Source organism: Carettochelys insculpta, chromosome 1, assembly GCF_033958435.1.
Source record: "Carettochelys insculpta isolate YL-2023 chromosome 1, ASM3395843v1, whole genome shotgun sequence".
NCBI lineage: Eukaryota > Metazoa > Chordata > Testudines > Carettochelyidae > Carettochelys > Carettochelys insculpta.
The window spans coordinates 185,255,743-185,278,519 of record NC_134137.1 but is presented as its reverse complement, the minus strand read 5'-3'; the positions used below and the strand labels follow the sequence as shown (position 1 = coordinate 185,278,519).

The 22,777-nt window shown below is 41.5% G+C and overlaps 1 protein-coding gene across 4 annotated transcripts in view; it reads right to left on the bottom strand.

Annotated features, from left to right (window-relative positions):
- The window catches only part of APP (amyloid beta precursor protein), a 364,206-nt gene that overhangs the window by 100,592 nt on the left and 240,837 nt on the right, over positions 1-22,777 (bottom strand). For all 4 annotated transcript variants that reach the window (XM_074997342.1, XM_074997353.1, XM_074997321.1 and 1 more), the window contains 2 exons: positions 14,032-14,165; positions 1,047-1,121 (listed from right to left, as the gene is read on the bottom strand). In XM_074997342.1, coding sequence (XP_074853443.1) covers positions 1,047-1,121; positions 14,032-14,165 — 209 coding nt within the window. The remainder of the gene's footprint in view (positions 1-1,046; positions 1,122-14,031; positions 14,166-22,777) is intronic.

The window sequence follows — 22,777 nt, the reverse complement described above, 5'->3', positions numbered from 1 at the left end:
CTGCTTCAGCATGACAACAAATAAATCCTTCCAGTGAGATTCAAGTTCCTCTTCAAGGTGATAAGATGCACCAGTGGAAAGCATTTGATCTTCACAGGTACTTTACCTTCTGAGATAGTCAGGCTCTTCTGACTATCAGGAATGTATATACAGTGAGAAAATAATTCCACCTTCAACAGAATGAGGCATCGGAATTTACTAAACATTGGTCACGTAGCTAAGACAAACATTCGTAAGCTGGAAAATATCTGATAGGAAAAGGCTGAATGGACAAACGACATAGCAAGATTGTGAGGTTTAATAAATCATACTCTGGTTTCCCATTTGTACGTATCTTGCAATGCTGCACTGAAGCTAACATGGAAGTATATGAATGCCTTCCACATTAATCCCATAGGAGTCCCTGGCTCTTTTGATTACACACAGCTCTACTTGGGCTAGATTTTTGTGTGTGGTTGATTTGTTTTTTTGGATGTGCACAGAGAAGAGAATGCTGTCCTTTTTCCTATTAGCGTATTCAGATACATTTGGTGAACTCTCCACACATTCCAAACATTTCAGAAAGAAAAATAGATCATTTCCAGTTGGGCCAAAGGTTTGTGTTGTATGGGGTTGGTTCCAATTCCCAACTCCCCTAACCTGTTTGCCCCTTTCTACTTGGAACCATGATACTCATGCAGTATCAAAAATAACTGTTACAATTCTGGTGTAGCAGGTCACTGCAGCTGGGATGGTCAAATAGGCCTAAAGGAATGGGGTTCACCATTTTTCTGAAGATGAAATCATAAGGTCGTTGAAAACTTTCTCTACAGTGGTTACAGCACACATTGTGAGGCTCTCCACTGCAATTCAACTGATTGGCTGCCCACTACAAAAACATACAGAAGCGACTCATCCTTGGCATTTAAAAGAGCAATTGTGAGAGCAGAAAATATTAAGTCCCCAGTACAAATACGTATCCAAATTCTGGCACAGTGCAGTTCATATTCTATTTGCAACCCCAACTGGTATGCAATTGGTATGCTTGTAACTGTGCTGTTCTTTACCTGGATAACAGCCTTCTTATCAGCCTTTGGCAAGTTCTTTGCTTGGCGTTCTGCTTCCTCCCATTCCCTCATGACCTACACAGCAACAAAATAGGGAGCACAAGTTTTGAGTTTCTCTCTCATGGGTTGGGATTTACCAACAAATAACTTGTTCAGATAATCTTCTCTTTTGCTCCCCTTAGAAAGAATAGTTTCAACATTTAACAGAGTCTCGTTCATTTAAAAACAAGAAAAGGTTCGCTCATTCTGAACATCATCCAAGTTTTCTCAACCTGAGGTTGCTAGAAGTGAAGGAATGTATTAACTGTTGATGTTTAGCAGACCCTTCAGCATCAGCAGCGGAAGCAGAGTTTACCAGATGAGTTAATACACTGACCTTTTCAGCTCACAGAAAAATAAGAGGTTTAAATCTCTTTTATGTCCTCTGTCAAAATGAACTGATTTCAACTGATTCATAAACCTTTCTAGTTTTTGATGGAGTGCAACAACTGGCTTGTGGTTAGAACAGGTCAAGACTATGTGCACTTTCTGCTAGCCTGTTCTGTATTCATGGCAAACACAAAGTACTCAGCTTTCTTATGTTTCAAATAAACTATTGGAAGAAAAACAATATAGGCAGACCTGCAGTATGGTTATTTTGAACAATCTGAAAGGTCACCTGCCACAGGAATGGAAAGTAATACACTCTAGTGAAGGATGCAACTGCGATTTACTTCTCGGTGTGTTCTATATATGCCACTTAAAATCACTGTAAAACTTTATCAAAAACTTGACCTTGCTCATGAACTTCCCCTTTCGTTCCTAGGTAGCAATCTGTGAAGACAGCATTTCCTGTGCATTAGTAGAATTTCTTTCATTGAACACTGCGTATGCAAATAAGTGTCTTTTGTGTGCAACACTGTAAATAAATAACCCCTCCCTAATCTCTTGCAAAATACCCACAGGTTTCCTTTTCCCCTCCCCTCACTGGAAATATGCAGCCTTCATTCCATTTAGAAAAGAAACTCATTTAAATAAAATTTCCAAAGGGCAGGTGTGACCTTGTCTCACTAATACAAGAGGGTCCACAAAACACTGCAAAGGTGTGCTGACAACTTCTGGGTCATGTAGTAAACTGTGCATTTGTTAACTCCCTTACAAAACTTCACCCTTGGTGTCCTAAAACGTGATTGAAACCAGTCTACACCTCCAGCAGACATAAATTTGTCCAAAGAGGTGTCAAGCTCTCAGAAAACCCTCAATTCTGTAAATTGGTTGCAGGTCCCTTCAAAGGGATTTCCTTTCATACTGCCCATTCCACAAGCAGTATCACCACAGATGCCTCCTTTATAGTCTGGAGTACACACTTCTCTCACAACATTTCACCATCTGTAGAGGAGTCTCAGTCTTCACCCACCCTACCACTGCAAAGAAACATCATCTTCTTTCAATCTTTTCTTTCGTGCCAAGGAAACAGCTCCACCACGGCACAACACCTTAGTTATCAGTCCTCTAAGGAAACCCACATTTGAACCCATGGGGAGCTGTTTTCTCTTCCATTTGTTTCTGCCATTCCCATTCCTTGCAGCCATGACTTCTACCCAACGGGTGAAAGAATTTCAGTCCTTAAATACCATACATGGTGTTCTACCAAGGTAAGTTGACTCTGTGACCACCCTCACTTCCTTCCTAAAGTCTCTTCTCAATTCTGTGTCAATGAAGAGATTCAGCTACTAATATTTTCCCCCAAGTCTCAGTCCCCAAGGAAAGTGAGCTTCCATACACTGGAAATTAAGAAAAGTTTTACCCTTGACAGGACTAGATCCTTCCAGGAATCTGCTAAATATTTAATCTCTTAAGGTAATTGTCTCTATCCTTCCTGCCTACCACTAATAATCACTTAAAATTTATCTTTCCGTAAACAATACATCCCTTATATTTTACCAAAAACAGTTTGTTTTGGCTGAAGATCCTGGGACATCTGAGCTCAGGTTAACAATGGCTGTTGCATGTCCACTCTCCTTTTGATGGAGTGATGAAGTAGGCACTGAGCTTACACTGGCTAGGTGTCCGAGAGGTGCAAGATGGTATTAATTCTGGGGTGGAAGGCTGGGGAGATGGAAGGAACTGGCTGGAGACTCCCTCTTGATGGCTCATGACAGCCTGGGAAATAATTCGTGTATTTTGGGTGGGTGTGTTTCTACCTGTGGATGGCTGTGTAAGTGTAGTGCCTGTCAGAGGTCTGCGGTTTGACACCAGCATCACAATGTTAGAGGCAGCCCAGGACAGTGTATTTGGAAGATTGAGCAGTACCACAGTCCAGGTAACCAGTGGTTAATCAGTTCCTGGTTCATTATGTGCTGGCAGGAGAGGAATCCAGAGTGGCTCCGATGAAGTCTATATATTGTGTGGTGTTAGGGTAATCTCCTCCTAGCTGAAGTAGAGACCCAGAAAGAAAAACAGACAAAGGGTCTTGCTGGTTTCTGTGTGTGCTTTGAGAAGGGAGCAACCCTTCAGAAATCAATCATCCAGACAGGGAAAGACTATGAAGCCTATCTAGTGAAGGCAGACTGCTGACAGAACTTTGGTAAAGACCTCTGGGGTGACAGAGAGGCCAAAGAGTAGGCTGTGGTAGTGGTTGTGATTCCTGTTTACCACACAATGTAGGAATAGTTGTGTGAGGCATAAATGGCGACATAAAAATATATAGCCTCAAAATTAAGGGAAACAAGCCAATTTCCAGGATCCAAGGAAGAAATTCCTGTTGTTAGGGTCACCTGCGAGGAGTGGATAAAGATACTTAAAATCCTTGAGGTTCAAGATAGGTTTCCATACCTTTCTTTTCTCCAGGACAAGGAAACCAAGAGAACCTTTTCCCAATGAAGTCTGGTGGGGCAGGTTCCATCACCCCCAGAGCTGGGAGACATTGTACCTCCTGTCTCAAAGGGGTCTTTGTGAGAGGTGTCCTTGAAGAGGAATGTGGCAGGAGGGTGACACAAAGCTGCACTTCATAGAATGGCCTAGGGAAATCACCTCCACGATCCATCCATCTGAGCTAACAGAAGCCCAGAAAGGTAAAAAATGGGAGAGAGGACTGCCATACCAGTGTGAGGGGAACAGGCATTGTACAGGAACAGGAGTGGGAGATAGTTCATAACCCTCAACCACTGAGTCAAAACAGGCATTTTGACGTTGCAGAGGAAGGCCACTTCTTAGGCAATCTGATCATCTTCTTGGGCTGTTCAGTCAGTGTTGTGGGTGAGACTGTTGAGCCATCTGTGACCTTCTGTATTTTCTTTTTGTCACAAGAGTATTGATACCCAGTGTAAAAGTTAACATTTTGTAACCGTTAAAATATGAATGGTCAACATGGCATGTCCACATGTGCAAAGTGAATATGCTCAAAATAAATTCTAGTATTTCATCAGGCAGCATTTTTCTTTCTTTGCCTATATATGAATTTATGTTATCAATAAAATATTTTTTCATGGGTTTGTATGTATGGTGAAACTGATGTCAACTGAGATTGACTGTGAAATAGCTAATGCTTCCCAGCCTGAACATAATGGTGGAACAAGGAGAGGTCTGGAGATCATCAAACAAGTGGTCTGTGAATCCCAATTGCACTGTACTATGGGGCTACTTATTGGCTTAAATGTAATCTTCCCACCACATGTATCCAGTGCAATTATCACGTACAATTGTTAACCATGTTCAATGCTTGTTACTACTGTAACACACCTCTGTGCCACAGATGACTTACGTGTTTTATTTCTTATTCTATGCAGTTTGGCTATTAATTGGTTGTAAATATTCGCTCAATAAAACTAGTTAAGCTGTTTAGAAATGCACCCATTAGCGTACAGTATGGTACTCAGTGCACATCAAGCACGTGTCTTTTTAGGTCATGATTTTGGTGGCCTTAAAGACTTGCTTGCACCACTCAGGCAGTTGCTGCTTAGAAGACTGAATTATCTTGAATGGGGCAGGAGATGAGAGAATGAGGAAAATACACAATTAACTCAATTCACTATGCTTTTCTAAGACACCACAGTATGTGTTAAGTCTTGAGCATCAACCTAGATTAGCAACTCTGCATGTTCATTTTTTAACTTTTGCAGCTTTAAATCAGACCTTTAAACTTTCTCTATCTTTTCACTCTGAATTTGCAGTTAGAAGTTTCTGAAAACATTTATTTGCCAAACAATTGATCTTTGTCCTCCAAACTAACCCTGAAATTTAAAGTCAAAGCCATTTTGCTAATCCATATGATGAAAATAAGCATAGTAGGCAATGAGATAAGGACATACTTGGCTAGGCCAGATTTCACAGGCTGTTATTTCCCTAAACCCTTCAGGGTACAGGAGGGGAGATTATGAAGTGACAGTTCACACAGCCGGGCTAATAAGAACAGAGAGAAAGCCATGCTAGTCTGTATACTACCAAAACAAAAAAGCAGTCAAGTACCACTTTAAAGATTAACAAAATAATTTATTAGGTGAACTTTCGTGGGAAAGACCCACTTCTTCAGCTGTCCCACGAAAGCTCACCTAACAAATTATTTAGTTAGTCTTTAAAGTGCTACTTGACTGCTTTTTTGTTCTGGGCTAATAAGATGAAGATTCTGGGATCCACAGTTCAACTCCGGTGCAGCGAGAATGAACGGCTTGCAACAAAATAGAATAGCAAGATTATCTTTAGAAACAACATTCCGTGCTGTATTTGCACTATTTTAAGGATTGTACTCTTGTAGTCACTCAAATCTAAAGTGCCAAAAGCCTCTATTTATACTAGCTAATCAGAAAAAAAAAATTCTGTTTTTGCCTGCCAGCAACCATATGCATCAAGTCTAAAACCCAAAGGAAACATCTATTTTTTGGATAACAGGTTTAAGAGAAATTACAAGAATGCAACAAAAAACTGTAAGCATCTATAACAACTACAGCATCATTCTGATGAAGTACATTTGCAGGAAAAGGCTGCCTCAGGATCATGAAATTGTCTCATATGTGCTTATAAAGATACTCTACTTCTTTGAAAGAACAAAGCTATCAAGTCCATACAGATTTATGGCACTTCAAAGACATGGTTGTTTCATTCCAGGAAAATAACTTGTAGGTTGAGATTTAAGACAAGACATTTCAAAGTCATACAGTCAGTGGAGTTCAGGGTACACTGCATCCTATACTTTTTTGGAGGGTTGGGAAGGTAAGCAGGATATGAGGGGAAATCAGAAGAGGGAGTAACAAAAATGTTATCTATTATTAAGACAAATGCTACTCACACAAATCCTACTATACTATGGCTAGAAGAATTTATTCGGATTGTATATACTAGTGCATGGTGTATATGTTAGGCATACCAAGCTAATTTGTATAAAAACAAGCGTGATAGTACAGGTACCTGTCTCTGGAAAAGGCTTTATTCAGAATGGCAAAACCATGACATTGAGGTGAACATCTATCAAGGACTCTCTTCCGAGACTATAGTGGAGCAGGATCACAGATTCTGGGTGAGAAAAGGCAATGGGCCATGTCGGCTACTGGTGGGAGAATCACAGAATCATAGTACAGGAAAAAGACTTCAAGAAGTCATGTAGTCCAGTCTCCTGCACGCATGGCAGAACTAAGTACTATCTAGACCATCCCTAAACAGAGGTTTGTCTAACCCACTCTTAAAAATCAAAGCCATTTTGGTAATCTACATGAGGAAAATAAGCACTGTAGACAATGAGATAAAGTAGTAATGAAGAATCCACAACATCCCGAGGCAATTTATTCCAGTACCTAATCACCCTGAAAGTTAGGAAGTGCTTCCTAACCTGCTCTTGCTGCCACTTCAGCCCACTGCTTCTTATCCTATCCTCAGAAGTCAAGCAGAACAATTTTCTCCCTTTGCCTTGTAGTAATCTTTTATGTACTTGAAAAGCATTATGGCCCCTCTCAGTCTTCCCTATACTAAAATTCAGTGTTTTCAATCTTCCTTCAGAGGTCATGTTTACAGACCTTTAGTCATTATGGTTGCTCTTCTCTGGACTATGGTCTACAGGAGCTCTACAATGCTATCTACCACTTCTTTTTGAGAGGGAGCTGATAGGTAAGCAGGCTATGTCAAACCAGACACTCTACGCAATACCAGGGAACTACCTTCTGAACAGCCTAGAGGAAGAACTTCACCTAGTGGCATTCTAGAAGTTTCCATCTTGTTTCACACATACGCAACCTGAATGTTCAAAGTCATACTGTACAATGAATAACAATATTTAACATTTTGCTTTGGAACTACTTTATGTTTTGTGTGTTAAAATACAGTGCTATGGAAATAACTCAAAAAAATAAAAACGCATTATTATTAAATTGAAAACAAAGTATCTGCTGCACCTTCTCAAAAGATCTGACTTGCATGGCAAATAGGACTATGCTTGGAGAGGCGACATGATTTTTAATCTGGTCCTAATCCCAATGTAGACTATGCTTCCTAAAATATTGCTGAGTTTCAGGAAGAATAATTTGAAAAACCCCACCATGCTTGGAGGAAAACAGCAGCTGGTGGCCATAAGGCTATTTGCCAACAGGACCTAAACAAATGATTAAAATACCATGGGAGAGGAAGAGGAGTTTGCACCCGTGTGGGGTTTCTGTAACTAGTGGACACAGAGAGAGAAATGGAAAGGGAGAATCTCTTCAGGACAAGAAACAGGAACTAGAACGGCCTGAAAGGGATGAAGCTGTACTGACAAAATAGGAAAAAGAGAAGTCTAAATGTCACATTTGGATGGATTAATAGCTATTTTGTCAGCACAGAGGCAAAGTTTTCTTGATGGCATTTGTTTGGGTACTTCTGTTGGTAAAAACTAAAATATGCCACCATAATAATTATCTGTATGACAGCCAGTGCCTAAATACCTTGAATAGGCTCCACTCTACCAGATCCTCTACATTCTATAGCGTGGGTTCCCAAACTCAGAGGTGCACTCCCAGGGTGGGGGGTGAGGTGACTAGGCCTCCCCCACTACAAGAAAGATCTCACTCTCAACCATGGACTCAGTTGGTTAACTACCAACTGAGCCCTTCTCCCTTCAGCACGCAGGGGCACTGTGAGCAGCCCCTGCCATTTTACATGGGCGACCCTGCAGCCACTATAAAAAGAAGGTGGCTGCAAAGAGCCATGTGGCGTGCCCTCCTGCAAACATGAGCGAGAGAGAGTGGGTGGGTGAAGGGACAGAGGACAGAAGAGGAGGATGGGCGGCTGGGGGTGTCTGGCTAGGTGGCTGGGAGTTGCCTGGCCTCTGGCAGCTGGACCATGGATCAGGCTGGCAGGCAGCTTGCACGGCGGGGGCGGAGGGGGACCGGTGCTCTGGCTTGGGTGTCTAAGGCAGCTGGCCCTGGCAGTGGGCAGTTAGTGGCTTGGGCTGGAGGCTCGTGGGGCTCGGGCAACTGGCTGGGGCTCTGGCAGCTGTCCCATAGCTGGCAGGGCTTGGGCCAGTGGGCCCATGTCTGATGGGGCTCAGGTGTCGGGCCTGTGGCTCAGGCAGCTGGCCAGGACTCCAGTGGCAGGTCCATGACTACGGCACCTGGCCAGGGCTCTGGCAGCTCAGGCCTGTGGCTCACGGGGCTCCGGCAGCTTGGGCCCACAGCTGGTAGGGCTCCAGCGGCTGGCCCATGGGGCTCAGGCTGGTGGCCCTTCACATTAAATTAATTTTGTTTCTGCTGTTTCTGATATTAAATTACACTTTCATTAAATTTTGGGGCCAAGAAAACTATTTGTGCTTATTTTTATTTTTAAATAACTTTTTTTTTTTAAATCAACTTTTTGTGTTTATTTTAAAATATGAATTGAATTTTTTTGTTAAAAGTGGGATGGATGATGGTAAAGAAGAGGGGCGTGAGGGATGTTCAAGCATCGGGGGCGGGGGGGGGGGGTGATGCCGCAAAGTTTGGGAAACTCTGTTCTATTGTAACAGTGTTTCTTTCCTGAAGAGTTTATAATCTAAATGATACAGACAAATCATAGGACAAAGGAAGTAATATTATTTTCCATTTACTGACATGGAACCCAAGAGATTAAAAACCATATTTTAAATGGTATTTAGCTTCCTAATTTACACAAAAACCAACAGAAGTTAAGTGCCTAAATACTTTTAAAACCCTGGCTGTAAGTGAATTGTCCGAGATCATACGAAATTCCAGTGACAGACTTGGGTCTCAGTCCCCAACTTAACCATGTGATCATCCTTTTTCATAGATGGTCTGAGGGACAGAAATGCGTCAAGATATTAAACCAGCACAATGCAGCATTCTGATATGGTGTTACAGTGGTCCTCTGGGACTTCCAAACAATAAACCAACTCAGCCACAGAAGAAAACAATTTGAGTCATAATAAATTTGAAGATTTTTGTACGGCAGAAGATTGAGAGTTTCACAGTAAGCAAAGGCAAACTATAGATGAATTTTGTGTGCAAATATACCAACCTGTTGCAATTAGTGCCATTTTAAGCAAACATGAAGTACTAAAGAGATCCAAATCAATGGAAAAATTGTCACTGGAACTTTACCTGATGTGATAGGGATGAATTATGAGCAGTAGCAACTGAGACACAGAGGCAAGACACTACATGTAGCTGGAGATGGGATGAGGGATGGCAAACAGAATGTCTCAATTTTTTTTTTTTTTTTTTTTTTTTTTTAAACATCACAAATCTTAGCCACTCTGCCACTTTTGTGGGAAAAAAGTCAAATGATGAGAGGACAGCACAAGAAAAAGGGTAACTTGAAGCAGAGGTAAACAGTAAATTTTAAAATATCTCTGTCCCTTTAAATAATTTCCCAGCATATGTCATTTCACTTCATTTATGAAGTCAGCAAAACTGCCTACTTGCATATATATTAACAGAATTTTATTTTGAAGTTCTCTAGAGCTATACTTTCCATGCTTTTCCTGTTAACTGATGTAATTCCAAGTACTGTAGTAATTTTTTAATTACATACTCTTTCCATAATACATTCTGGGTGATTACACGGCCTATATGAACCCTTCAGCTCTGAACAAAATATAAAGTCACTTTGTGCAAACGTCATTCTTAAAGGGTAATTCAAACATGACGAAGTGGGTTCCAGACCACAAAAGTATATGCCCAAATAATTTGTTAGTATGTAAGGTACCACAGGACTCCACCTTATTTTTGCTAACAAATCTATCCTCCTGAAACTTGTCTAATACAAATAAAAATCATATCAAGTTTTTGGGATCAACTTGAAAGCGTGAGCTAAAATTGCAAGGAATAATTTTTAAAAACATCTCATCTTCTATACACTGCTTCTTATTTGCAAAGTAGATCCCCTTGGCTCTTCAATAATTGCAGCTGGCCACTTAGAGAATGCTATTACTGATGGAAACTCTTTGTGTGAGAGATTGTATTACAAAAGAATATATTCTATCACTGCAGCCTCACCAAGAACTTGCTACTAACGGCATCAGGTCAGACGACTTAACTTCACCTTTGGGGTACAGTGAATAATTTCCTCTTTATCTTTGCTTACCTACTGGAGACAAGGGTCACTTCCATGCTAGTGAAACAAAGAGTTGAGGACAGCTTTCAATTAGGTTCTTTCATGTATTAATATAGCGGTGTCCAATAGGAATTCAAAGATCACCACATTTGCTTTTGTCGTCTTTCTATATTCACCACATTAAATAAATAATCATCCAGCCAGGCAGCCTCATCCCCCTGTAACTGAATGCCCTCCCAGGCACCCCCATTCCCCCTGTTCTAATTCAATGCCAGTGACTCACCAAAGCTGCTGCTGGAGCCGCCACGTGCTTCTCCAACCACGCAGTGGGGCATGTGTGCAGAGCGGGTGGGTGGCACTCCCCACATGTGGCTTTCAGGAAGAGCCACGTTTATAGGCTCTAAGAGCCACATGCAACTCGAAAGCCATGGGTTGGCCACCCCGGTATTCACCACAACCCTATCTGCCACACGTGGTGAGTGGTAAACGTACAGGACACTGTGATATTAGTACAACAGACAAACCAGCAGCGTATAAGCTTGGCCACCAAAATAATTTTAATTAACCTAGTGATTTTCCTGAAAGACAAAAGAGATTTGTGCTCTAAAATGTGGCTTAATATTTAGCTCAAGTTCCTCCCTGCTTTGTGTTTAGATGTATGGCAACTCCCACGCTAAAGACTAAGAACAAATTGCTCTCTCTCTAATGAGGAGACACAGTTTTTCCACAGAAACTTTTGCACATCCCTGCAGATAAGACATGGCAAGTTCTGATCAAAGTCCAGGTTTGTGATCCATTTTTAAGCAGCAACAGTTACTTAACCCTATAGTAACTTAAATTCTTCAAGATGTTTTGTCCCTAGGTGTGCTCCGCTGTAGGATGCCTTCATGCTGATCAGAACAACTGATCTCCTTCTTTTAGGAGATAAATGATGTTTTTAGATTAGCTGACACAGTTCTCCATGGAAAATGATTAGCTAAGTTGGAGAAGGGAGGACTACAATGGAGCTCACTGAAAGGTGAGCGCTTGGGCTATTGGCAGATTACTAGGGGAGCGCCGCAGGGCTTCCAACCAATGTTATTTAACATTTTCTTTACTGACCTTGATGTAAAAAGCAAGTGCTAATAACATTTGTGGCTGACACAAAGTTGGGAGGAATAATCAGTGTGGAAGAGGGCTGGAATATTGCACAAGGAGATCTGGATGACTTTATAAATGAGTAACAGAAAGGGGGTGAAATTTACTAGTGTAAGGCCATGCATTTAGGGACTAACAGCGACAATTTTTGGCATCAGTCTTGCAGATTGATCAGCTGGAAGTGACAGAAGGAAGAGGAATATCTGGGTGTATCGGTTGGTGATCATGAGTCATCAGTGAGGCGTGTCCATAAAAAACAGTTAATGCAGTACTAGGATGCATCAGCTGAGGTATTTCCAACAGAGACAGGGAACTGCTAGTACCATTATACTAGGCACCATTATACTAGGCACCGGAGAGTCCTCATCTGGAATACACTGTGCAATTCAGGTCTCCTATGTCTAAGATGAATTCAAAGTAGCACTGGTGCAGAGAAAGGCTATTAGGTCGATGCAAGGAATGGAAAGCCTACCTTCTGAGAGGAGACTCCAAGAGCTTGGCTGCTTTAGCCCAACTAAAAGAAGGCTGAGGGAAGATATGATCACTCTCTGTAAATTCATGAGAGAGACAGAAAAATCAGGGAGGGAGTGGAGTTACTTAAATAAAGCATCAATGTGGACACAAGAACAAATGGATATAAACTGCCCGTAAACAAGTTTAGGCTTAAAATTAACAAAGTTTTTAAGCAGCAAAAAAAAAAAAAAAAACTAACTGGCTTCGAGACTGCTAGATGAGTTTATGGAGGGGACGGTATGACAGGATTGCTTACAATGGCATGTGGCTCATTAGTGACAACCAGTAGCAAAAATCTCCAACATGTGGACACAGGACGCTAGACTGAGAGGGCTCAAAGTTACTAACGGGAATTTTTTCCCAGGTATCTGGCTAATGGGTGCTGCTCCAGGTCTGACTGCCATATGTAAAGGGAGGAATTTTCCCCCCAGATAGGATTGGCAGAGACCATGGGGGGTTTTTACTTTCCTGTGAAGCATGGGACATGGAGTATTTGCAAGTTTAAACGATGTAAATGGTGAATTCTCTGTAACTTGTAGTCTTTAGACAGTGACTTGAGGACTTCAGTAACCCAGCCTGAGTTTAGGGGACTATTTCAGGAGTGGGTGGGTGAGATTCTGTGGCCTGCAGTGTGCAGGAGGTCAGACTTAGATGATCACAATGCTCCCTTCTGAACATAAAAACTGAGTCTATCTGCTCTCAACTGCTCTGCACCTCCGAATGAAGGCACATAGGGAGGCACAGTCCCGTCACCAATCAGTTATTTCTCAATTGTGAAGCAGAAGCTCCACAGAACAGGGGAAGGAGTGCTGGAAGAAGGCTACTGCTAGGGACCAAACACCTTGAAGAACTCATGTTACTGTAACAGCTACTTTTCCTTCAAGCATACATCCCTATAACTACTCCTCTGTAGAACACCCACAAGCAGTAGTTCAGTGAGCGGGTAGGGGAGTGCTGAAGAGGCAAGTTTAGGACAGTTCGGAGGACTCAGCCAGAACCTTGAGTAGAGGGTAGGTCTGGGTTCCCCACCCAGCTACTGGGGAAGTAGGAGTGGGAGACAAAGAGTAGTAGAAAGACTGCATGAAGCTCTGGGAAGAGACTTTCCAAGCTAGAAGGGGAAGCCATTTGATAACCTGGCTGGATGAGCAAGTCACAAAGAGGCAGCAGCAATTTGTGGTGCAGGTAGTGAGGTGGCCACTGTAGATCCTGAAAGAGAGATGTAGGACTGCATGCACCTGTGGAAAGGGACATCAATCTTGCAAGTTATTCCCGAGAGTGTCCAGAAGGAGGTGCCATCCAAGTGTTGCATGGCACACCCCGTCACACAGGGCTGTAACCTGAGATCTAGCAGCCCAAAGAAAGGAAGACAGAATGGGGGAAAAAAAGGAAGCGAACACCCTTTTTAAACACAACTGTATGAAGCTAAAGCAATAAAAATAACAAAGGAGAACATTGCCAGAATGATAAACTAAGAAAGGACAAAAGTGGAGTATAAAGGGGCATGCAACTGTTCCACCGAGTTGCAGACTGTTGACAGCAGTAGCAGCAGGCTTGCGGCCTCCCCATATGCCATTGTTTGTAAGCCTATGGTATTGCTCTGAGCAGGGTCAGGCTTGCAAACATTGTTTTGCTTTCTCCTGCCAAGAATTCACAGGCACATGAGCGTCCTGTATGCGTGTGTTCATCACAGGAACATTTACTCAAAGACGACAACTCCACAGACTAGAAGAAGAGCAGGTAAAAGCCATGGAAGTTTCCACAGAATACAGGAATCAAGAAATTCATGAATCCTGGGACCCCTCTAACAAGACATCCGCCTTAGCTATGAACAACTGGTATGACTTACCTGAGACATTCTCTCACGGTGCTTGGCTTCAAGTCTCTCCTTGGCTTTCTGGAAATGCGCATGTTCATTCTCATCACCAGGTGTTTCCAAGTATTTGTCAACAGCATCAGGAGTGCTGGCAGCAGTGGTGGGGACTAGAGCAGGAGTTTAACAGGAGAAAAGGGGAGAAACAGCACAATTTCCAGTTTAGTATGAATACAGTTAATGTGAACACCGAAATGAATATCATACTTTTTCCAGTGGAATGAAGTCACTCAAGAAATTTCAGGCTGGAGACTAGTTTGATAAAACTTCAGTATCAACTATATATATGTATGTAGAGTATGGCACTGAAGAAATATTTCACTTTTTTATAATTCAGGAATAACTGTTTTACTCAATACGATGTTACTTAACGTACGAGCTATTAGCAAAGGCAACATGCAAAGAGCAAACACACTGAGCACTACCTAAGGTACATAAACTGCCAGCAGACATTTTTCAAAACCACATGCTTTATTTATTTCCAAAGATTAAAAATGAATGTGCAACAAAATGAACACACTTTAAAGCATCTACAGAGACCATGTAAATCACAACCATATGGCAATCCAAAAAAATTCTAGTAAAAGTCCCTCTCAGTTGCAGTCTATCCTCACAAATATGTTTTATTCCTTTCCACTATTAAGTGCTTTGGAGGGTTAACAAAACCACAAAAAAAAAAACAAAACCACTCATCAGATCATCAGCCTACTCTTTAGTGACTCAGAAACAACCATCAACTACTAAGTAATAAGGGGGAAATATTTCTATGAGAGATTTACTGAAAATCATGGTATCCCAATGCTCTCCCATATGGAAATTAAAGTTATTCCATAACTTTTATTGCAATCCATCATATTTTAATATTTCATTTCAATAAAATCATTTTTGCAACTGTAAAACCATAACGACTATAGAAACGAATGCCACCCTCCAGGCAAATAACACCAGCTGTAAAAAGCAGAAGCCTTTTTTTACAACATTTCTATGTGGTATTTAAAGCCTGATAGCACTAATACTAGGCCCAAAGAAACTTTTTTTTTTTTTTTTTAAATTTTGAACGCTCTTACTCCTTGCCTGGAACTCCAAAGTGAATGGGAAGTTAAATTGTACAATATCAATGCTAATGAGTCAAGAAGTGCAGAATGTGTAGTATTTTCTACTCTGGGGTCACTATATAATTATGATGTAATGTAAATACTGTATAGCTCTATCATTTAATCACCTACACATATTCACCATCCTGGTAATAGCCAACATACATTAATCAATCTTAATACTTTCTACATACGTAGTGCTTTGTAAACACTAGTTATTATGACAACCCTGTGACAAAAGTAAGATGTTATCTCCACTTTGCAGATATGGAATCAGACACAAAGGGTCACTTCACTTTGACAACATGGAATTAGAGAGTTTCAGAGACAAAATTAGAACTCAGAAGAATTCCTGGTTATGCTCTTCTGATCAATCTGCCCCCAGCTGTCATGCCACTAAACACAGGAGTTTAAACACATGAACGTACCATTTACATTGCATGTGCTGGACATCCATGCTGTTTTCATAAGAAAACTCTTAGATAGTGTCTTAAATTTACAAGATGCTTTGCAAATGAAAGATAAGGCAAATAATTTGCTTCAAGTTAAGACATGCCTATGATGGTGCAAGTGATCTTGCAAAAATTTACTAGCACTGGGGAATTCCAACTATGATCATTTGAAAGTTGAACTGAGCGAAGGGAAAGCTTTGTGTTTTTATTAAAGCATTTAAAAATATAATTTTCTAACTTAATGTTTGTCACAAACTTTTTTTGATTTTCCTCCATATATTTATTTCTTTGACGAAACTACAGTTACTAAAGCCTATTAGAAATACAGAAGTAAAATTAAAATATGTATTACAAAGGAAAACTTTAATTGTAAAAAAGTGACTAAATGAAACAGTGAAATAAATACTTATGCAAATTTGACCTTTACTTTTTTGCACAAGAAAAAAGTGTCAGAGCATTTAGAATAACTTATGGTCAGTTCTTCCGAAGAGCTCAAGATATTGAATGTTCAGCTGTTTTGAAAATCTGGACCCAAATGCGTGTGCTGAACCCCTTTCTCTGATGCTGCTCCATCCCCAGTAGAAACTGTAGCAGTTGTAGCTAAGAGACAGAGCAAACTTTTATTTTTTAAACCAACACATCACCTATCCCTTCTCAGAGCAGCTACCATTTGTAGAAAACAAAGGCTATGAATTTTCTAGTGCAAGCAGAGGAAGTGTAGCCGCATCTAACCAACAATATAGATAAAACTTACAAAACTGGGGGGACTGTATCCTGAAATAGAGGGACCTTGAGATGGATGTTGGTGTCACCAGGATACACAGTTAAACAACGGTGCCCAAAGAGATGCTGCAGTGAAGAAGAATAAAACTGTTCTTGGATGTGTAAGCACAAGAGTGTCAATAAGGACTAGGAAAGTGGAGCTACCTCTGTTTACAGCATTAGTAAGACCACTAGGAATATACTTGATCCAGCTCTGGTGTCCAAAGGATGTTGAAAAACGAACAAGGATTCAGAAAAGAGCTACAAAATTATCTGAAGTCTAGAAAATATATCTTATAACAAGGGACTTAAGCTCAGTCAATTTGGTTTCTCCAAGAAAAGGTTAAACCATAACAATCACAAGAACCTATACAGGGTAGAAATTTCTGATAGAAGACCATTATTTAAATTAGCAGAAAAAAGGAATAAAAAGGCCTGATGGGTGGCAGCCCAACTTAGATAAATTCAGACTAGAAATAAGGTGCATATTTTTAACGGGGTGGTGTGTGTGGGAGCACTAACTAAGATTTGGAATTTAAAAAAAAACAAAAACCAACAACAAAAAACCAAAAACCCTTACCCAGGGACATGGTGGATTTGCCAAGATTACAATCTTTAAATCAAGACTGGATGTCTTTCTAAAAAGATAAGCTGGAGTTCCACCACAAGCGACGGGTAAGATGGCCTGTTTTATGCGGGAGCCCTTCTGGTCTAAAACTCTATTAATCTAATCTACTATTGCTAACAAAACGAGTGGGACTGCAGCAGTGTAGAACATCCAACATCACTCATGCGACTTCTGCCACGCTGAACACCAAACACACAGGATGCAAGCTTCCCTGCAGGCACTTAAAACATCATGAATATCATAGTTATCCCAGAGTACTCCCTGAAAGCAAATCCAAGATGTCTACAACCACTTTCATGTGTTCTCCTTTTTGGTTTGTTCCACTATGCCCTGCTTTGCACCCCCATTTGCAACCAAGATGAAAGCATCAACAGCAACTTCTAGACCCCATGCGGCCTGGTGTGTATTAAGACAAGCACTGCCACTTTTGGGTCCTGAGGCACTAGTGAGTCCAATTTTATCTATTTGGTTAATGGTTTCAGTTTTTAAGATTTAGCCCTGGACTGTCCCATTTCATGTTCTAGGTCAGTGTTCCGCAATCAGTGGTACGAGTACTCACGGGGGTACACCGAAGTCTCCCAACTCATCTAGATATTTGCCAAGTTTTACAAGACGCTACATAAAAAACATTAGTAAAGCCAGTACAATGTAAAAGTTCATTCAGACGACTTGTTTCTACTACTTCATATGCCTTACACTGAAATGTAAGTCCCATATTTCTATTCCAATTCATTTATTGATAATAAGATGGTAGAAAGTCTACAAGTTTTTAGTAGTCATCTTCTCGGATTTTTTTTGCATGTTTTTGTAATTAAGTAGTTTTTAAGTGGAGGTGTAACGTGGTGGTATGTAAAACAAATCTGACTCCTGAAAAGAGTAATCTGGAAAGGTTGAATGGAGCTTGTTTCAAGACCTCAGATTACTTTAGGACCATGTTTCTCAACTGGTGGTATGCATACTCTCAGGGATACATAAACAGAAGTCTGAGGGTACTTATTATAGATATATTTGAAAAGGGGTACTTTATTAAAAAAAGGGGTTGAGAAACACTGCTCTAGATGAAACAACAGATCCGCCATCCCTCTCTAGAGTTCTGCCCCATCAGCCAGAAGCAGAAGTGAACTATGTCGGGGCAGGAGAGGGTGGCTACCCCTCCAGATGCTTCCACGGCGCCCAGCACATTCCTCTTCACCTACCTAATGCAGTGGAACTCCTGTGGCATGCATGGACAGTGACAAACGGGAGAGAAATGAGAACACCTCAAGCCTTCACACAGCCATTAGAGCAGTGACCCAGTCAGTTCTCTGAGCTGTCAAAGGCATCCCTGAAGAGTGGGCAGAAACACTGTGGGAGTCAAATGAGAATACCAAATGAAGTGATGAAGTTGGCAGATCAGTGCTTGCTGTTGACACTAGTCTAGCAACAGTTCAAGCAGAACGCCACTCGTGGCATGAATACTTGGCGTTGTGTGGATGGGCCGTATGTTACAAGTGCATTGGAGTTTGCTGAGCTTAACATGACCACATACAAATATGTGAAGGATATTAACATCAAAGATGGAGGAGAACTATTTAAGATTGCACAGAAAGTTTAATTAAGAGTGAAGGAAAGAAACTGATCAAAATAAAGTTTAGAGTGCCTATTAGAACAGAATATTAACACCGAGGTTGATTAGTCTGCAGAATAGTCTCCCATTTAAAAAGGGACAAAATCTTCTTGTGTGATTTAAAACTAGAATTCGCTTTCCTGTAGTGAACAATCCTGCATCATCAAAGGATGAGTAAGATGACTAGGCAGATCTTTTCCATTTCCTATGGCTATGATTAATGCTTTTATGGAGTTTTTTAACTAAGGTATTGGGGATTCAGAAGTTAATTTATGTTAGCTTACTTTTAGAAAATGGAAATAACTGCCTAAAAACAATTTTAAAATAAAAGGCAAAACATCAATCAATCTGGCATAAGAGATTTATAAAAACTTTGTTTAAAAAAAGTCTGCTTAATAATCACACTCACCATGCAATCCATTTAGTGTATTCACAAAGTCCAAAACAATTATATTATAGATGCTCACTTATGTATCTTCAAGAATATGAAAACCCAGTTTAAAGATTTCTGACTTACAACAATCATGAACACAAAAGAAACAATTACAACAGTCCCTGGTCTACATTTATATGTGTAAAAGTATTTATTAAAAACTGTAATTGTTCCCTTCCATGGAAATTTTTATTATATTTGAATAATTTGGGGATGTTAAATGATACAGGTACTCCAGACTTTGTTTTTCAGTACCAACAGCAAATGCACTTTAGTAGAGATCACTAACGTATGAATATCTTGAAGATTTTTTTGTTATCTATTTTGATTCTATCAAAGTACTCGTAAATAAATGGAAGCTTCAATTTTGCTATATTTTGTGTTCCATCAGTTAAATTAGGTATGCTGAGTATGCAACAGCGACTAGAAACTAGATGAAATCAAAGACAGAAGAACCACAAGAACAAGCTTGCTGGAGTGCAGGGGAGGAAAGAGCCCCTCCCACTATTCATAAAGGTTCATACTTTCATGAATAAAGCCTACTTCATTCTTTATAGGTTTATGGACAGGTGATTTAGAGGATACAAGTACTGAATATCATGTCATATATAGTAATAAAATAAAACAAGATTCTAAGCTTTGGAAATATAGATTTAAATCTCAACAGGGCCAGCTGCGCTCCTTGCCTTTTGTAGCATACAGTGTCTTTCAAATATGATAATAAAAGATGATCCCCCCCACCCCCCTCCTGTTAATAAAGTAACAATGTCCTTGGAGTTAAAACAGGTGACCTTTGAGGTCCCTTTTAACCCTATGATTCTGTGAAAACTTCCCATCTCCCGAAAGTGTTACTGAAAGTAGCAACAAAAATATTTACATATAAGCATCAAGCACACCATTACAGAGAACACTCATCCCTTGTTTAACAAGTACTTTATTTATGAGTACTCACTAAAACAAGGAACATATATACCTACCTTTATTCACTATATGAGTCAACTTCCCCCGCTTACATGAGCAGGGTCTGTGGCCAGGGAGCCCCGCAGCAGGATCAGCTCCAGCCGTGGGGTCCGTGGTTGGGGGTTGGGAGACCCCACAGCTGGAGCCTTCTCCCTCCCTTCCCTCAGACATACAGCTGTCTGACAGCCCTGCGGCTGAGGGAAGAGATGAAAAAGGCTCTTATGGCTGATTCCCTCCCCTGCAATGGTGGGAATGTGAAACTGACCAGCCATGAGCTGATCAGTTTCCTGGCCTCAAGCCATGGGGAGACTGGAACCAGCCTGCCCCTGGTCCCCTGCTCCTGCCACTCTGGGAGCCAGGAAACTGACCAGCCCTGGTGGTTCCTGGCTCCCCTCCCCTTGCAGGAAAAGGAGAAGTTACTCACCGTAGTAACGATGGCTCTTCGAGATGCGTCCCCGTGGGTGCTCCACGATAGGTGTCGGGCTTGCCCCGGAGCCGCAGATCGGATCTTTCCAGCAGTTTCTGCCGGACCGCGCATGCACCGGTGCGCGCCGCTCCCTTGCGCGCTCCCGGCCACGTGCGCGATCCGGTCCCTGCCAGTTCCTTGACCAACCACCTCGGACGCTCCTGAAAAATACTAAACAGAGATCCGAAGCGGGGAGGATGGGCGGGTGGTGGAGCACCCACAGGGACACATCTCGAAGAACCATCGTTACTACGGTGAGTAACTTCTCTTTCTTCCTCCAGTGTCCCCGTGGGTGCTCCACAATAGGTGACTACCCAGCAGTAACCCAAGAAAGGAGGTGGGTAATCAGGTTATGTGCAGCTTGCCCCCAAAAGGACCGCTGTCAAAAGACGGGTATCCTCTTGGAATACCCTGTGTAGGGCATAATGCTTGGCGAAGGTGTCGTAGGATGACCAGCTCACCGCTCTGCAGATGTCTTTTAACGCAATGCCCTTGAAAAAGGCTGTTGATGCCGCCACCGCCCTGGTGGAGTGAGCCCTAGGCGGGGCCAGTAAAGGAGTCTTTCTAAGTTCGTAGCACATTTTTATACAGGATACGATGTGCTTCGAGATTCTCTGTGGAGAAAGACCTTCTCCTTTTGATATGGGAGTGTGAGAGACTAGGAATCTATCTGTTTTCCGGAAGGACTTCGTCCTGTCTATACAGAAAGCCAGTGCCCTCCTCACGTCCAGGAGATGTAGGCGCACCTCTTTGTTGGAGTTATGAGGCTTTGGATAAAACGAGGGTAAAACTATAGGTTCGTTAATATGAAACTCTGAAGAAATTTTCGGAACAAAGGCTGGATGCAGCCATAAGGTTACCGCCTCCTTTGAAAATACTGTGCAGGTGGCATTGCCATAACTGCCGCGAGCTCGCTCACCCTGCCAGCTGACGTGATTGCAAGAAGGAAGGTTGTTTTTATCGTAAGGAGATGGACGGAAACTGTGGCTAAGGGTTCAAACATAAGAACATAAGAATGGCCATACTGGGTCAGACCAAATGTCCATCGAGCCCAGCATCCCATCTGCCGACGGTGGCCAATGCCAGGTGCCCCAGAGAAGGAGAACAGAAGACAATGATCAAGTGATTTATCTCCTGCCATCCATCTCCTGCCCTTGTTATGAAGGCTAGGGCACCATACTTTATCCCTGGCTAATAGCCATTTATGGACCTAACCTGCAAAAATTTATCAAGCTCTTTTTTAAACCCTAATAGAGTGCTGGCCTTCACAGCCTCCTCGGGCAAGGAGTTCCACAGGTTGACTGTGCGCTGTGTGAAGAAAAATTTCCTTTTATTAGTTTTGAACCTACTACCCATCAATTTCATTTGGTGTCCCCTAGTTCTTGTATTATGGGAAAAGGTAAATAATTTTTCTATATTCACTTTCTGCACACCATTCATGATTTTATATACCTCTATCATATCGCCCCTCAATCGCCTTTTTTCCAAACTGAAAAGTCCCAGTCTCTCTAGCCTCTCCCCATATGGGACCCTTTCCAAGCCCCTAATCATCTTAGTCGCCCTTTTCTGAACCTTTTCTAATGCCAATATATCTTTTTTGAGGTGAGGAGACCACATCTGCACGCAGTACTCGAGATGTGGGCGTACCATAGTTTTATATAGGGGAAGTATGATATCTTTTGTCTTATTATCGATCCCTTTTTTAATAATTCCTAACATCCTATTTGCCTTACTAACTGCCGCTGCACACTGCGTGGATGTCTTCAGAGAACTATCCACTATAACTCCAAGATCCCTTTCCTGATCTGTCGTAGCTAAATTTGACCCCATCATGTAGTACGTGTAATTTGGGTTATTTTTTCCAACATGCATTACCTTACACTTACCCACATTAAATTTCATTTGCCATTTTGCTGCCCAATCACTCAGTTTGCTGAGATCTTTTTGTAGTTCTTCACAATCCCTTTTGGTTTTGACTGTCCTGAACAACTTGGTGTCATCTGCAAACTTTGCCACCTCACTGCTTACCTCATTTTCTAGATCATTGATGAACAAGTTGAACAGGATCGGTCCCAGGACTGACCCCTGGGGAATACCACTAGTTACCCTCCTCCATTGTGAAAATTTACCATTTATGCCCACCCTTTGTTTTCTGTCTTTTAACCAATTTCCGATCCATGAAAGGACCTTTCCTCCTATCCCATGACCACCTAATTTACATAAAAGCCTTTGGTGTGGGACCGTGTCAAAGGCTTTCAGGAAATCTAGGTATATTATGTCCACTGGGTGCCCCTTGTCCGCATGTTTATTAACCCCTTCAA